At 35.7% G+C, this 18,870-nt stretch overlaps 1 protein-coding gene across 1 annotated transcript in view; it reads right to left on the minus strand.

Annotated features, from left to right (window-relative positions):
* LOC149802948 (RUN and FYVE domain-containing protein 2-like) overlaps positions 1-15,009 on the minus strand; it is a 132,657-nt gene extending 117,648 nt beyond the window's left edge. Inside the window, exon 1 of the mRNA XM_089952462.1 lies at positions 14,844-15,009. Coding sequence (XP_089808588.1) covers positions 14,844-15,009 — 166 coding nt within the window. The remainder of the gene's footprint in view (positions 1-14,843) is intronic.
* Positions 15,010-18,870: the final 3,861 nt, after the last annotated feature.

Genomic DNA, 18,870 nt, shown 5'->3' on the forward strand with positions numbered 1-18,870 from the left:
GACAATAGTGTTGCAACTCTCTCTATAAACTAAATATCAGAAAGAAGCAAAAGCAACAAGTTTTGTAAAACTAATAAGAAATAATATAAGTATCAAAGTTATAAAATGAGAACGCAAGAGGAACTTTAGCATTATGAATTAAATCCAAAATAATCCTTCACAGTTCAATTAAAGTTAAAAAGAATCAAATGTTTCGAATGAATTTCAGATCCTAGAATTTACTGGTCTGCCAACAGTCATGATGTATCACAATGGCATTATCCTGAACTCCTCTGAATAATTCACAATAGTCCCCGTAAATGATTAATCCAAACAACTGTTTCCTATGAAACAATATCTAAACACAACATAAAATATTTCTGTAGACAGACAGATGTATAAACAAGAACAAAAGAATTAAGACTGCAAAATTGTCTAGCTCCACATACTATTGTACAAGCACAAGGGGTGAGAATGTGCTTTGCTCCTACTCTAAGCTACGTGACATTTGCAAATATCCCACATGTAAAAAGAACCCACCTGACCTAACTTAATTCTTCTAAGAAACCACCAGACCTCACTAATTATTGAGAAATTACATGAGACTTGTTAATATGTGTGTGTGTGATTTGGACTTTTAATCTAGCCTTAACAATTTTTCAGTCATATTGCTACAATGTCTGCTGTGTGGCAGTTTACAGTGATGTCTAGCACTAGTATAATCATGCCACCCAGTCACATTATCACGACACCAGGCCAACCAGTCCTAACACTAACCTCTTAATGTTAAGCACCAAGCGAGGCAGCTGTTAGTACCATTATTATAAGTCTTTGGTATGACTCGGCCAGGTTTTGAACCCACGCCCTCCCCCAGCTGAGGCAGACACTCTAACCACTAGGCCACCGGAGCAGTGACTTGTTAATAGGTTTTATTATTAATATTATAATTAATGATCATAAACACCTATGTAATCACCTATTCATAGATCCTAAGCAATCTATGCTCTTAATATCTCAAAACGTCATTTTGCATCAAAATACATATAGTTTATGGAACCAACAAAGCTGGATTCATACATGGCAGAACTTCAGAAATATTCTCAGAAATGCTGTCTCCATGCTTTATAACAATAATATATGGTTTATCTGTGTGTGAAATTTGACCCTACTTATGTAAATCACAAAAAAATTTGCAAGAAAGTTTGCAAATTTAGGAAGAAAAATATTTGCAAAAATATGATTTACGATAAAGATTTATCATCCAAACAGTATATACATTTGCTTGGTCCATTATTACAGCATATACTGTTGCTTAGTCCATTATTACAGCACATACATTTGCTTAGTCTGTTATTATGGTATATGCATTTGCTTAGTCCATTATTACAGTATATACATTTGCTTGGTCCATTATTACAGTATATATATATATACATTTGCTTGGTCCATTATTACAGCATATACTGTTGCTCAGTCCATTATTACAGCACATACATTTGCTTAGTCCATTATTACAGTATATACATTTGCTTAGTCCATTATTACAGTATATACATTACCTTGGTCCATTATTACAGTATATACATTTGCTTAGTCCATTATTACAGCACATACATTTACTTAGTCCATTATTACAGTATATAAATTTGCTTAGTCCATTATTACAGTATATACATTTGCTTGGTCCATTATTACAGTATATACACATTTGCTTGGTCGATTATTACATTATACATTCATCTCCTTAGTCCATTATTACAGCACATACATTTAGTCCATTATTACAGTATATACATTTGCTTAGTCCATTATTACAGTATATACATTAACTTGGTTGATTATTATAGCACATACATTTACTTAGTCCATTATTACAGTATATAAATTTGCTTAGTCCATTATTACAGTATATACATGTACTTGGTCCACTATTATAGCACATGCATTTACTTAGTCCATTATTACAGTATATACATTTGCTTAGTCCATTATTACAATATATACATTTGCTTAGTCCATTATTACATTATATGCATTTGCTTAGTCCATTATTATAGTACAATCATTTGCTTAGTCCATTATTACAGTATATACATTTGGTTGATCCATTATTATAGTACAATCATTTGCTTAGTCCATTATCACATATATAAACATATTTGTTTAATCCATTATAAGAATATATACATGTATTTATTTAGTCCATTTATATTACACTATATACATGTATGTTTGCCAATGTAGGTATGTGAGAAAGCTTGCCAGTAGCTTCTCATGGGGGGGCCCCGAGTGGCCGAGTGGTCTAAAGCGCTCTCTGTTATGGATCACTGCCATCTCACCTCCGTCTGCGTGGGTTCAAGTCTAGGATTCAGCTAACGTGGGTATGTGAGAAAGCTCGCCAGTAGCTTCTCGTGGGTCGGTGGTTCTTCCCGGGGTTTTCCCCCGAGTTCTTCCTCCACCATTAATACTGGCCGCCATGCATAGCCTATCATGTGCTGAAATATGGCATTAAACCCCACAACAACAACAACTTCTCATGGGTTGATGGTTCTTCATGGGGTTTTCCCAGGTTCTTCCTCCACCATTAATACTGGCTGCCATACATAGCCTATCGTGTGCTGAAAAATGGCATTAAACCCAACAACAACAACAACAACATGTATGTTTAATCCATTATTAGAGTATATAAATGTATTTGTTTTGTCCATTAATACTACAATATATACATGTATCTGTATAGTCCATTACTACTGCATATACATGTATATTTGTTTAGTCCATTATTACTGTATAAACATTTGTTTAGTCTATTAATTCTCTCTCTCTTTCTGTAGTTCAATACTCTGGTACAGTTCTGTGGAATAAGCTTCCACCACATGTAAAATCTGATGAAAATAATAGAGTATTTAAGAAGAGATATCATGTGCATGCACGTGTTTCTAATAGATAATGGAATTTAGTATTTTAATACTAAACATGTTAAAATAAACACTAATTATTGCTATCTTCATATAATGTGCATTGTTATACTCTCCTTAAGAGGGCCTCAAGGGAGAATAGTCCTTGACTAATGAGTCACCCTCTATAAATAAAGCATTATTATTATTATTATTATTATTACAGTATATACATGTATTTCTTTTAGTCCATTATTACTGTATAAATATTTATTTGTTGAGTCCATTATTACTGGATGACATAAGCAAATATACTCATGTCTGTGATTAGTGAAAATTCAGACTGAATGATTCTAAACTATGAGATGAACAGTGATAAGCATATTGGACTCATGACATAAAGTGTATGGATTCAAATCCTACCAACAGTCTCAACTTTAATTTAGAAAGGTTTCAGATGAGTATGAAGATGATCTGAGTTGATTATTTAACAGAGTTATGGCTCTTGATGACTCAGAATTAGCATGCCATTTCTTGTGAAGATGCTAGCCATCAAAATTTGGCTTGATTTCAACTCAATCTGCAAAGAAAATACTAAACAATGTCTTGCATGAGCTTGATGACTCGATCCACACTAAGTTTAATACAATTATTGCCCCTTTCTGAGTAATAACATTCTCATGGCTTCTGAAAACTATGACACTGACATTTTTTTTACCTCAAATTAGATGTGATACTATATATTAGCAGGATCTTTGAATATGCAAAGTCACAAGTTAGAACAATTTGGCCCCAAAAATATTACAACGTTTATTGACCATAACACTTAAAAAATTCACTCATTTCTCAGTACTTCAATTAACTTACAATGGTCATAATGTGACATTGTTAGTGGGAACTTCTTGTTAATTTTGGAGCTCTAGACATGAAGTTAATATACTGGATATCTTACTGGTTTGGAACTAATTGCAATTTTATACCCAAAAGAAATGCATTCAAAATTTGACCTTATGTGCAAAGGATACCAATTATAAAGACCCCAGACTGTGTTTTAAAAATGGTAGCAAATTTCCTGGTCCGTGACATCACAAAGAGTCAGTCAGCTGCATTCTTAAAAAATTTTATTTGGGGGTTTTGTGGAGTTTAATGCCATCCTTCAGCACAAGTTAGACAATCATGGTGGATGGGAATCTACTGGCAAGCTTTCCCACATAGAAACCATGGTTGAGCTGAGACTTGAACTCATGTGCAAAGAAGTGAGACATCAAGTGTTTTGTAAAGGCAAGCACATAAAAACTCAACCCCCTTGCAGTTTGAAAACAGAGGTACCTTTAGTGCCTATAATCTCTATAGTCCCCCACTATCTTATGGTGTTTTTAAGGAAAAGAACACTGAAAGACAAGTGTTCTTAATGTTCCTCAGATAAATGTCTCATTCATAGAACTTAATCACTGTTAAAAATTGCAAAGATCTGTACTCTTATCATCAATTCAATAACAATATCAACAACTTATACTGACAATACCATATATTCTTGCTTATAAGTTGAGTCCAACTGCAAACTGCACAGACATAGATCTACCATTGCATAATGCACCAACAGATCTGGGTCTGTACAGTTTTTTAGAAGTAATCAATAGAACAAACAACATAGACTCTGATCTGCAGGCACATTATGCCTTGACAGATAAGGATATTTGTTGTTTGCAGTTTGACTTGACTTATAAGCAAGTATATACAGTACACAATTTAGTACCAGTAGGTACAGGATGATACATGTACTCTGGCTGCAAAGAAATGGCTATAACTTTTGTTAATACTGTAGTGATTTTGTATTTATTTCAATAAAGTATCCCATAACACTTCATAGTGAGTTTATAAAGAATAACTTACAATAAAAAAGCAGTGCCAATCAAAATGGAGATCATATGCACTGAAATTCAATGTGACTGACACTTATCAATAATTCACTGAGCAGCAAGGAGCAATGGATTTTGTACAAAACTTTGATAAACTGAACATAAACAGATCTTCTGCGCACACTGCTTTCAAAAAAGACATTTTAGTCAATCTTGAAAACCTGGAAAATTAGATCTAATAAAAAGTATGTAGGTCTGTATTGGTCAAAAGCAGCATTTTGTGAGAAATACAATTACAGAATTGTATATATTTTTGATAACAAAGACATGAGAATAATTGCAATGGCAAATATTATAATGACCCCCAAGCTAAAGACTTTTGAATATATTTATAACCTCTGTTCATATGTCTGTCTGCATATGCTGTATTGTGTATCTATCTGCCTGGATGTATCAACTAGACATTTTTGTGCTGTAACCATGGCAAATACAACATAAAACACTTACTAGTCCCCTCTCATACATTCTGGTACGCAATAATGCATGACTGCCATCATGTCCGCTTTAAGCAAAGATGGCTATGATGTCACATGTTTACATCCGGGTCTCCACCAAGGTCTGGTCTGGTCAGTCTGGCTAGACAAGACGCACTTATCCATTACAATATACACAATGGTGCATCAATCTTGTGCAAATGGGGCATGCCCATAATAAAAATACAGACAAACAGAGGGGATTCAGTTTTTAATATTATGAGTACCTCTGAGGAGGAATAAAAAAATGTGTGAAAAAGGAAGATCATATCTAAGTGCGCAGAAGTCACATCAAAGGATAATCTGCATGATGTTATCATACACAGCAGACATTATGAAAATGGAGATTAAAAAAACTTGCCAACAATTATTCGAAAATTGGCAGTGAAACTGTGTGGCCACATGCCAGTTCAACTCATACTTTTTGTCTGATGCCAGCTTTATTTTAGGAATGAAAATGAATATCCTCAACTCCTGCCTCAACTCTTAATCAGTGAAGCCAACTCTTAACAAGTGATGCCAACTCTTAACAAGTGATGCCAGCAAATAGATTTCAAATCGACAGATAACTTGCAAACAAAAATGACAAATCTTAATACAAGCCTTTCTAAATCACCAGCCAAACTGGTAAGTTGAAAAAAAGTGACATTATACATGTATTTATATTGGTTTTAATTAATTTCCATATTTTGTGTTGATGACCCTGCTGACTCATGCTTCAATACTTTTGCAAGGTTGTGGTCATGTTTTTGACTTCTGGGGAATATTCAGATGTAATGCGATAATGTCACAACATCTTGTCTTAAAGTGGCTAATCTCAACAATCTTATAGTGCCCCCCATATAAGCAGAGTGAGTTGAGATCTCACTGACTTGGTCTTTCAGATGCTCTAGGTTTAACATTATGCAAAAATCCAAAATGTTAACAGGTTATTTTATTTGAAATGTAGCATTTTTACTATCATGATGGAACACAAGCAAATTTCTATTATGCTGAATGGAAATGTGGTGCAAAACATTTGGTAACTTTCTCTACAGGAGATATATTCTTTCTTCTTCATCAACTGATATGGTGGACACCTAATCCTGGCATTATAATATGGTGCCACTTTCTCATCACTTGATACATCAACTTTCCTTTGGCTTGCCTATATCTGGAGATTGTATTGGCAACCAGCAGCACTAAATCACCTACTTAAATTCTTCCTACTATAGCATCATTGCAAATGACTAGACTGTAGTACTGACTGAACCCAAATCTTCAAATTTCACGATCAAAACAAAACAAATCAATATTTAACACAAAACAAGAAATGTCAATAAAACACCACCAATGCATATAAAACTAATAAAATTAAGTGTAAACTCTTTCCCTACACATGGCCTAATTGACAGTATACATTCCAATATAAAAAAACATGAAGACAAACATGTAAGGTTGCAACATAAAATGCTTACTAGGTACATAATACCAAATGATGTCATTTAACTGAAAGGAATCAAAATCCAATCATTACCCTCATCTGCACGTTAGGTTTCCAGCAGACGGCTATTTATATGTAAACAACTGACAGTGTACAAACCATATCCTGCTCAGCTAGGATTGTTTTTTTTTACTCCGTCATTTACTTCTTATTATGACACAAATTAGTTTTTAGGACATGTCCTTCTTTGAATCTGTCAAACACAGACTTCAATAGGATCATTAATAAATTATTTTGTACTGCTATGTATCTGTGCCTGATGATAAAATGGATACCACAACTATACACAATGACTGTAAGAAACTGCAGTGTTTACAAGGTTGTAAGTGTTTGGGTTTCTTGTTATATATATATGTTACTCAAAAAATGTGTTATTAATGAGTATGTTTTTTTCACACTTTAAGAAAAGATTTAACTCTAAACAAAGCCATTTACACATATAAACAATGCAGCCTTACATGTAAGCATGCGATACCCTAAATGACCATGTGATGCTGCACTTAGTTTACTATTCATGATCAGTGATAAATACAACATAAAACGGAGTCAAAGGAATGACCTTCTTCTAAATTAGCCAACTGTTCACATACCTTACCTGATCAGTTCTTAATTTATAAAAATAATGATTCTCTTTTCTCCTGAACAACATTGCTTAGTGGGATGTGCCTTTTCACACACTAGAGGAAACAACTACAATAGTTCCCAAAGTTACTGGCAAAATTGGTATATGTTTACAGTGTTGCTCACAATTTTTCATTTCTCCACAAGTGTTGGTGGCAGAGTTAATCCCCTCTGTGCTCACTCCACTGTGGAGGGGTAAATATTTACAAATCACAGCCATGACTTGTACTCCTCCACAGTGGAGGGGTAAATATTTACAAATCACAGCCATGACTTGTACTCCTCCACTGTGGAGGGATAAATATTTACAAATCACAGCCATGACTTGTACTCCTCCACTGTGGAGGGATAAATATTTACAAATCACAGCCATGACTTGTACTCCTCCACTGTGGAGGGGTAAATATTTACAAATCACAGCCATGACTTGTACTCCTCCACAGTGGAGGGGTAAATATTTACAAATCACAGCCATGACTTGTACTCCTCCACTGTGGAGGGGTAAATATTTACAAATCACAGCCATGACTTGTACTCCTCCACTGTGGAGGGGTAAATATTTACAAGTCACAGCCATGACTTGTACTCCTCCACTGTGGAGGGGTAAATATTTACAAATCACAGCCATGACTTGTACTCCTCCACTGTGGAGGGGTAAATATTTACAAGTCACAGCCATGACTTGTACTCCTCCACTGTGGAGGGATAAATATTTACAAATCACAGCCATGACTTGTACTCCTCCACAGTGGAGGGATAAATATTTACAAATCACAGCCATGACTTGTACTCCTCCACTGTGGAGGGGTAAATATTTACAAATCACAGCCATGACTTGTACTCCTCCACTGTGGAGGGGTAAATATTTACAAGTCACAGCCATGACTTGTACTCCTCCACTGTGGAGGGGTAAATATTTACAAATCACAGCCATGACTTGTACTCCTCCACTGTGGAGGGATAAATATTTACAAATCACAGCCATGACTTGTACTCCTCCACTGTGGAGGGGTAAATATTTACAAATCACAGCCATGACTTGTACTCCTCCACTGTGGAGGGGTAAATATTTACAAGTCACAGCCATGACTTGTACTCCTCCACTGTGGAGGGGTAAATATTTACAAATCACAGCCATGACTTGCACTCCTCCACTGTGGAGGGGTAAATATTTACCAATCACAGCGATGACTTGTACTCCTCCACTGTGGAGGGGGATGGATGACATTACCGACTGACGCTTGAATAGCCAATGCATGAAGACCACTCATCGAAGATAACGACATCAGACTGACTGATGCTGACATGCCATTTAAAGAACTAATCATATTTATGTCAACCATTTCAAAAGAGTCTTGTATATTCAATACACGTGTTTAAAGATGGCTTCTTTGCTATATACTTCTATTTGGAGTTACTGCTAATGTCAAATATTTGTGCGCATTAATTCTCAATTAAGTATAAACACTGTATCCCCAAAAGTATACAGCATGATCCATGGAAAACAGATCAGAACACTTCTAGTAATTTCATGTATTTAATTTATTCAAAGACAGACTTGATAAGAGGTACACCCTTCAGCTTCCTCTGAACAGTATAAATGTATTCTGTTGTTATAATGGAAAAGTAATCGTCTGAGAAATGGAGTTAAATTCCAAATGATACTCACTGCTATTTTAAATTTTAAAAAAGAACATTAAACACCAAATTTACATTGAAATGCAAACCATATGCCTAGCCTAACCCTTACACAATAATGTCATACACACTGTCAACAAAACCATGTATTCATGATTTGGAATATACACATTTAGTGCCCGCAAGATTGCGAATCAATAGGGCCTACTGTGTGTGTATGGTAAAGGATGGACCATTCTAAAGTTTCAAGATGGTTGGGGATGTGGGTCTGGGAATTTCTTTCTGACCAGTGGTAAAAAAAATTCTTTCATTACAAGACCAAATATTTTTTAAGTAAATGAAGTAAAAAGTAAAGCCATTTGTTCCCACAAATCAGAACAAGACAATTATTTTCAAGCTTTTCAAAAAGATTTATTTTATCTTTTATTTTTCCAACTCCCTTAGAAAACTGAATGGTCTGTCCCTAAGAAAGATTTGACTTCAGCAGATATTCTACAGAAATCAACAGCTGCAATTATAACCCAGCAATTAACAGCAACACAAATGGTCCACAATTAAAATGAATTACGGTAAATTTATTGCCGAAATGAACAGTGATTTGGGATAATTGTAATGATTCCAAGATTAATCCCTTTCTGATATAGGAAGTTTGCAATCAAAGATACAAGATTACTTTTCCAATGAAGGAAAAACACCTCACACCATCAATTACAGTGTGCTTGCTTGCATTCTCTTGTTTTGGGTTAAATTAAGCTACAATTCAGCCTACTAGATCTCAGTGTTCAAAATCAGAATCTCTCTCATTCTTTAGTGTCAAATTAAATAAATAGTTTTATTTAGGAAAGATGTGTAGTTACATAACCTACTGTAAACTGGATCACTGTCAATATGAAAACTGTAATTTGTTTATTTTTGTTATGTAAAGAAACATTTGTAGTGCCTTGTGCAGGGACCTACCATAGTTGGCAAACCATTCCAATTGTAAGAATTTCAAGGAATGTGGGTTGGAGTGGGGCTAGCCAGCCAGTTTGACCCTGCCTTTAACTCATGTCCGTGCTGCACAACCCCAAACCAAATGATGGGTTCTCTTGGGTTTTGATGCTTGCAATTTCAATGTGATCCATTTCTGACTCATGAAAATTCTAACCTGTGTGTTTTTATGAAGCATGTTAATTTGAGCATAATAAGCACCTGTCTTAATTACCCTTAATTAGCTTCTGGCATGATGTTTGCTTGATTGCCCATCAAATTATATTCAATTAGACAAAACTGGAATATATGGCAGCTCACAAGGCCAGTTGCTGAGTATAATTTGACAAACTATAATTGTGTTTTACAGCCAATTAATGTTTCAACATTTACAAATATTTTTGTTTTCATTAATGTATTTATTTGTAAGAATCAATCAGACATTACTTTCAGTGATTTATTTAGTGCTCTGGACTTACTTTAGATTGAACAACAAGATGGGATAATTTTGTTATGTTAGATGTGCTTGTGAACTGATAAATCACAATGGCTCAAAGAAGTATATTTTCTTTTCTAACTTGGTCTCGGAAATGGCCTGCCACTGATGCTCAAAGAAGTATATTTTCTTTTCTAACTTGGTTTCAGAAATGACCTGCCACTGATGCTCAAAGAAGTATATTTTCTTTTCTAACTTGGGTCTCAGAAACGACCTGCCACTGATGACCATTCTGACCCTTTAGTAACAATTCTGAGGAGAAAAAATCTTCTAAAATTATAAGAAAATTTAACAAAGAGTGGAAAAGTGAATTTCCATGAGTTACAAATATTATGAAAGATGGAAATACAGACACGATATGAGACTTGGTGTAAGGATACTGGAAAATCAAACCTGTCTGCCACTGAGGGCTGATCCAATCTTAAAATACACAGTCATACTCATGTAAGAGTCTAGGTATAGGAGACCACTTAATAACCAGCCTAGATGGTCTAGACCTTTTGGTCTGTTGGAATATGCAATTAACTTAGGCAGACAAATTGGGTTCCATTCCCAACCATGAATGTTATAATTTGTCTCCCATTATGTTTACTTTTGGGGGCATGTCTGATTCTCAGTAACTCATGGCCAGGCTGGGAATGGGATTTGACCACTCCAAGAGGTGAATCTGGGTGAGAATCATTGACAAATATCATGGTAATGAGGGACAGGAGTGTAATGGTCTAGGTATTTGAGGCTGCTTGCTAACCAGTCCAGACCTTTTTTCTAATGGTATGTCCACCTGACTATGAGACAGACAAACAAGGTTCAATTCCAGACCAGGATAGTTACAATTTATCTCCACTATAGTTACACATAAACAGAATAAGAAACACTTACACAAAAACCAATATTGACCATATCTGTCTGTCTGTTTGTCTGCTTACAAAATACATGTACTGTATGAGTGTTTATCTTCATTCAACATAAGACGAGAAATTATAAAAATTTGTTTGCTATATGAATAACAAAACAATCCCAGCTATGAGATTATTACTGTCAGAAACTAATGACTATCAAGATTTCTGTTTGTGAGATTTTCATTTCAATTCATGAGAATATGGGATCAAGTGTCAAACGACACTTGCTTTCTGAAATATACTGAGAACTCTGAAACCAAATGCACATCAAATCATGTATACGTTTTGATTTTGTAAAAAAAAACAAAAAAAATATCCAAGATTGCTTTATGTACAATTCATCCAGTTTTTATGAAAATTGGCACAGTCATGCAGTCATCTGCATATAGGTATCTCTCCCTCTCTCTCTCTCAGAAAATGAGTTTTTGATATTCTATTTTTGTGATGTTGAAACAAATCACACACAATCCATTACCCCTGACTTCAACCCTTTCATCTGCTGTTTGTTCTCTCCTTTTCTGTTTTTCTCATGATTGAAATTTTTTTAAAAACTGACATTCTCTTTTAGATCCATGTCCTGCAGCACATTTTTCAGCAACTGCTTATGACCTACTCTCTCTCCATGTTATCAATTAAGCCTATGGATTTTTGGGGGAAAGGATATCCATGTAAACTTATTAATATACATTAGCTAATGTCTCCATCAAAAATATCGATGCCTCAGACAGACATGATTGTCAAGAGAACATGTTTTACTAATCTGACCATACTTTTTCCAAATTAAATTATTGACTGCATATGGGTTTAGGGGTGGAAAAAAATGCAACTTGAAAATAAGAGAACATATGTATGTCTTCAGTAGTCACAAACACATTGTACATCCCTCTCTTGCAAAACATTTGATGATTTATATACTGTATTTTCTTTTGACATTTAGCAAGTAATGTTCATATTATATAAAATATGATGGTAAAATTCTTTCCATGGGCAATGTTCTCTCTCTCTTGGACAGCTCAGGTCACCTAGTGGTTAGTGCATCCACCTCGGATGCAAGATGTCGTGGGTTCAAACCCTGGCCAAGTCATACCAAAGACTTATAAAAATTGTACTAACAGTTACCTTGCTAGGCACTCAGCATTACGAGGTTAATATTATGACTGGTTGGCCTGGTGTCAGGATAATGTGACTGGGTGGGACATCATGCTAAATGTCTGCAACATGATGCCTCAGTGCTAGACATCACTATAAACTGTCACACTGCAGACATTTAGTGATCTGACTAAACAATTTTTAAAGCTATGTTAAAAATCCAAATCACACACACATACACACTCTCTCTGAAACTATTTAGCACATTCTTGTTGGGGTCATAAACAGCAAATCACCCTCATCTGATCAACATCATGTCCAGTTGACAGTGGAAGTAATATGTGACTCTATGATTGTGGTGTGCAGAGCTATTCTCCATGAGATGCATCAACAGCTCTGTCAGTATATGAGGGGAGAGGGTGGAGTAACTTTTTCTTAATTCTATCCACCTCCATCTCAATGTGTGGCGAAACAAAAAATCATGTTTGCTGTACTGTACATACAATTTATGAATGAATATAATGTACATTTAGGATATTTAACTTAAAAGTATTTTTCATTATGTTTAAGCAGGAATTTATGGGGGAGAGACAGGTCATACTAGTAGAAATCAAGTTCAGTGAATTAATATGTACAGAGCTATATGCAATGAAATGACATCAGACTAGCAAGTGAAATGCAAACAATGGAAAATTCAGTTGATAGTAAATATTTCACATACCTTTTGCTGACTGGAAACTTCGATAACAATCAGGTTATATATAGGCATACAATATGTCTCTAATTCATGGTAATAAATTGACAAGGAAGAGAAGCCTCCATTACATTGCATCAGAATGTTTGCCACATGCAATGCATGTAATACCCCAAGGTAAATTTTAACAATCATAACATCTTGTGCATCATGATAACTACTAACAAGTACTATGTACTACCACTGCCTACTGAGATTTTAAAATTTTTCTTTACCACACAAATGATCATACCCACACATTCCATTGATAGTTTTGTAAGTAAATAATGCAGCTTTATCCACTTATTAGGTTCTTTACATTATATTTTGCCAACCCTTTAAAGTCTGTTGGTAGAAACAGATACTATGGAGTGCTGGTGATCATAATTAACAATCTCAGAATTGCAACCTGGTATTTTATCTGCAAAAATCCAAAGGTTCCACAATCAAATGTATTTATGATACAAAGGTTAAATGCTCATATAACATATTTGGCAGTAATAAACATCAACTGAATTATTCATAAAGCAGAAAAATTATGTATATTCCCACATACCCTCATCTATGTCTGCTTGTTAAACAGTCTGGAGTTGTTTTTACAAGAAAAAAATACTGACAAAGATGACAATACTATCTAAATGAGGCACAACAAAACACTTGTTTTGCAAAAGTGATGTTAATATCAAGTGATCACATTATAAAAAATGTATTTTCATTCTATATACTAAAGTTATTACAAAATTTGGTTCTCACTTTTGTGATGCAATGTATCTTTAAGTTTAGACTTTTCCAACAAGTGGCTGGATATTTAACAAAAGGATACATCAGAATGAACAAATTTAGTACAAAATGAATTAAACTGCAAGATAAAAAGAAGTATTATTAAAATTATAATTTTCATATTAACACAGGTGAATAATAGGTCAAAGTTAAACAATTATACAAAATCTTCATAAAAAATTTAAAGAAAACCAGTCAAGTCCTCGTGAAGAAAAATATAAGCAGAAATCAATCTGAAATCTAATATACCTTCACTTCAAAACATCGTTTCTTGAAAACCAACCTTACAATATGTGTAGCTCAAGACTGTCAATATTTGGAGGCCCTTTGTAAAAATGCACAGAATGACTTCATAAGTAACTGGAACACATTAAAAGTAAATTTATTTTTAAAGCTGAATGTTCGAAAAACATTTCTACATTAACTATATGTAAGAAATGTGTACATTTCTGCCTGAAATACTATGAGGTTAAGAAGAAGAAAAAGTTGGACAAGAAAAAAATTAAAATATCGGAATGTTCCCTGAATTTTTTAATTTTTTAATTCCGCTTACTCAGATTATGTAGAAAACATTCCACTTTTATTCATGTTATACTCTGAACAACAACAACAAAAAAAAAGAGAAACATCTTGTTGCTCCTGTTGGCACTACCAATAGGACTTAAATAGGCAAATAACGCACGATTAAAGCCACATATCCATGTTGTCACGCTATGTCATTCAGAACACACATACACCTTATACTTAGCAAGGTTTTCTCGCTACTAGGTTTTACTATTACATGTAATTGGCAGTTTTAAAAACCCCGCCTCCCTGACAGATAGTACTGATAGGACACTGTATTTCGTGATGGTTTTAAACTCATACCTCGATGAACTTTCTTTGCATTCTCTGCTGAGTCAGTTCCTTTTAACATAAATGCTTTTGCTGCTGAGATAATAGGTGCAGGCCAATTTTGGCTTTCTGTAGAGGATGCACTTTTATTTGCATCCTGTTTCGCAACTTTACCATCTTCAGCTTTGGAGGTCGCCATTTTGAATGACATGTGACATTGTGACTGGTTACAGTCAAAGGTAATAAACAATATAATATAGAAGTAAAATGTTCAAGCACCAGTTCAGAATCAGGCGTACTTTATTAAAAATAATACTTTCGATCTTCGATTTACTTCGACACATCTCTATAAATAAGTCATTGAATAACGTATTATCTTCTTTGCTTTGGAGTCATCAAGTGCAGTGGTTCTCAACTGTTTCGGGCCACCCTAAAAAGCATTATTCAGCATTAGCGCCCCCCTCGGTAATCCCACCGCCCCCACCCCCAGTGGGCGGTGCTGCCCACTTTGGAAATCCCTGATCTAGTGTTTCTTTGTACCTTTTCCTTCTTTTCTTTCGATCTGTCTTTTCCTAGAGTTTTATAAGAACAATGTTATTTGTTACACGTTTCAAATGTGCAGTGTATCAATTTGTCTGGGTTTATCGTTCTTATTTTTACAGTTATATTTTAAACATATTACTGAAAATTGCCACTACATGTAATCAGATAGCCATGGGTCTAAACTCTTTTCTTTTCAAGTAGAGTCTATTACATTATTAAATGTTATTTGTTTTCACCAATTTGATTCATATAATTTAAAAGTAGTAAAACAAAAGGTTGTCGTGGGTTTTTTGGGGGGGGTGGGATCTGTGTCGCCCTAGACAATTCCCATCTTAGCTAGCCAAGGTTTCAATATTGTGACCCTACCTACACCTTAGCGGATCGAGCGGATATTTTAGTGCTTTGTCCTAGCGACATCTATTGGATTCCATGAGTTGCCTCCCTTAGTATTTAATGCCAACTAAAGAATAGCGTGTAACAGAAGTGCATTGAACATCGGCTGGAAATGGTGGAGGCAATTGATTTAAAAAGGATACTTTCTAAGTTTAACATCGAAATTATGACTACGCACCAAAGGGAGGCCATTACAGGTGTATTTGCGTAAAATGTATTTGTACAAACACGGACATTCAATGGAAAATTGCTTATCGATCAGCCCCATTAAAAGTTGTGTGCTACCCTTGTCTCCCGCTGCATCCAGTGAAATTTGAAAACCCGAAGCACAGCAATATCTCGTTACGCCAAGGTATATATAGGGTAATAATATAGGAACCTTGGCTATCGAAGATGGCCAATTGCATCATGTTAAAATTCGCATGCTCATGCGCGTTATGTCTTTATGTGAAGAAAAGAACTGTCCATGAACTATGTGATATGTTCGCAAAGAAAATACTCTAGTAGTGAAGGGGGACACTTTACGGACAATGGGAATTAGCATTAAAAACACCCTTGGGACACTTTACGGACAATGGAAATTTAACATGGAGAAAAATCGTGGGACACTTTACGGACAAGGGGAATTAACATGGGAATAAATCGTGGGACACTTTACGGACAAAGGGAATTTAACATGGGAATAAATCGTGGGATACTATACGTACAAGGGAAATTTAACATGGGATTTTTTTTTTTTAAAAGTTTTTTTTAAAATTTAAATTTAAATTTAAATTTAAAAAAGGGGTAGGCAATTCAAAAGACTATCTCTTTTCGAGAAATATGGCTGGCCCTGAAAAGGGCCTTTGGGTTTTATGTTAATGTATTCATTAACATAAATGGCACCGCATTGGTCTTCTTCTTGTCCTTAGGCTGCGTCTTACTGTTGGTCCGTACATCAGCACTCTTTTCAGGCATCCTTGTCTTTCGACGTAGATCCTACGTATCCACAGGCTGGTGTTGGTCCTGTGGACAACGGTCCACTTCGATCGGACATACATGAGCAAGTCTGTCCGAAACATCATGGAAGACACAAGGGTGGATGACTCAACTGTAGTCCACATCTTGAAGCGACGAGAACAGGTGAATCAATGCACTGAACGGCGCTTATTTATAGGCGGAGGAAGGATTGAAACGGATTGAGTTCATTTACCAATCCGAACACGCGTTACAGAATTCAGTCAGCTCGCATCCAATCCGAAGAGAGCAGTCTGTGACGTCACGTAGTCAATATAGATTCGCTAGCGCTTGTGTGCAGTCAGTCTATGCGACAGTGATTCAACATGACGGAAACTCAGAAAACGGTCCATTGGGGTGCACCAGCAGGGGAGACTGCCCAAGGGAACTCGGACTTACTTTCAGAAGAGGTGAATTGGGATTTTGTGGATTTTCTCTCCTCGCAAGAATTTGTTCCGGAACCTTCGTTACTTTCTTCATTACCGCAAGTGGAGAATTTTAGACAGAGACAGAAAGAAGAATTGGAGAAATTTATACAACGACAAAAGGAAGCGGAACAGGCTTTTCTCCTACAGCAACAGCAACAAGAAGAAGAAGAGGTAAGAAAAAAACAACAGCAAGAAGAAGTAGCAGCAAAGAAACAAGAGGGTGAAAATCAAACGGTCACGGTACTGTTGGACATTTTAGCGGAGTTAAGAAGTCTGAAACAAATGTATCAGACTTCTTTATCACGACCGAAGAGAATACGACCTTCCCGAGCCAAACATGTCAACCCTGTGACTAAGCCTACCGTACCACCCTTAGTGATTTCAACCCAATCATCATCATCATCAACATTACGCAGTCCAGAAGTAGGCCTTGGCCGTGGCAAAGGCTTAAGGCAGTTAAAATTGATTGCTTAAACTCACCCCTACACCATGAAGAAAAAAGGCCCTTTTCAGGGCCACCCACATTTCTCGAAAAGAAATACAATTTCAATTTGCCAATAACTCAAAAAAACTCACCCATGTTACCCTTATAGTACGTGTCTGTGTATGAGTGCGTGAGTGTAGCTTCTTATTTTAAAATCACAACTCAAAGACACTTACCTTATATCATTCGTTTATTCTTTTCTCCATTTTTTTACAATCCAATTCACAATTTATAACACAACACTTTAATAATAAGTTCATTAATTTCTTCTTTTCTCCTTGTTTAGTCTCTCTGTTTTTTGAATTTCTTCACCGTCACACTCTTTTCCTCTTCTTCCTCCTCGCTTTCTTCCCTTCGTCTTTTTTTCTCCTGTTTCTTTTTCTTCACCTGTCTTCTTTCTTCCTCAGAAGAATCCCTCTCTTCCTCTGAAGAATCCCTCTCTTCTTCTGAAGAATTCCTCTTTTCTTCTGACTCCTCTTGTTTCTTTTTTGGGCAATCTGGAGACCAATGTCCTTTTTCTTGACAATAATAACAGGTATCTTCACTTTTGTCTCTTTTAGTCCCTGTTTTTTTTCTTTTTTGACGGTCTGGACACTCTGAAGACCAATGCCCTTTCTTCTGACAGATATAGCAAGTATCTTGACTTTTATCTCTAAAGGAAGGAGAGTAGTCCGTAGGCTGGTCTGAAGAGAATTTTCTAATGACCCCTCGCAAAGCTCTGACGAAACGTTCCATCTGGTCAGTCTCTTCCATCGTTGTGCTCGGCTTGAGAGTGAAATGAATAGTGAAAGGACAAGACACACACCCTTTTATATACGCTGGTCTGCCAGGACTATAAAGTAGTTTATTGTGTTTGAACTTGAGTCATTTGACTTTTTGCTTTCAAGATGAAACGATCCCATTCATTCGAGAAGAAAGAAGAAGAAAGTAAGAGGCAGAAACGTGATCTATCGCCTCGTACTAGGGCTGAAATCTTGGCACAAATTCATGCCAGTGATTTTGAAGAGGACATGAGTGAACCAGAATCCAAACCCTCTAAACCAAGTTCACCACCCTTTGTCAACCCTGAAAAGTACTATTCCATTCGAGAGACGGAAAAGCGCTCCTCTAGAAAATTTAGAACCACGGCTTACAAATACACGGTGAAGTTTAAAGATTTCAAGTCCGAAGTACCGTTAGAGAAAGCAGAAGTGTTCATCACTGAGGTGTGGGATTC

The sequence above is a fragment of the Sinohyriopsis cumingii genome, chromosome 3 (assembly GCF_028554795.1).
Source record: "Sinohyriopsis cumingii isolate HCF-2022 chromosome 3, ASM2855479v2, whole genome shotgun sequence".
Classification (NCBI taxonomy): Eukaryota; Metazoa; Mollusca; class Bivalvia; order Unionida; family Unionidae; genus Sinohyriopsis; species Sinohyriopsis cumingii.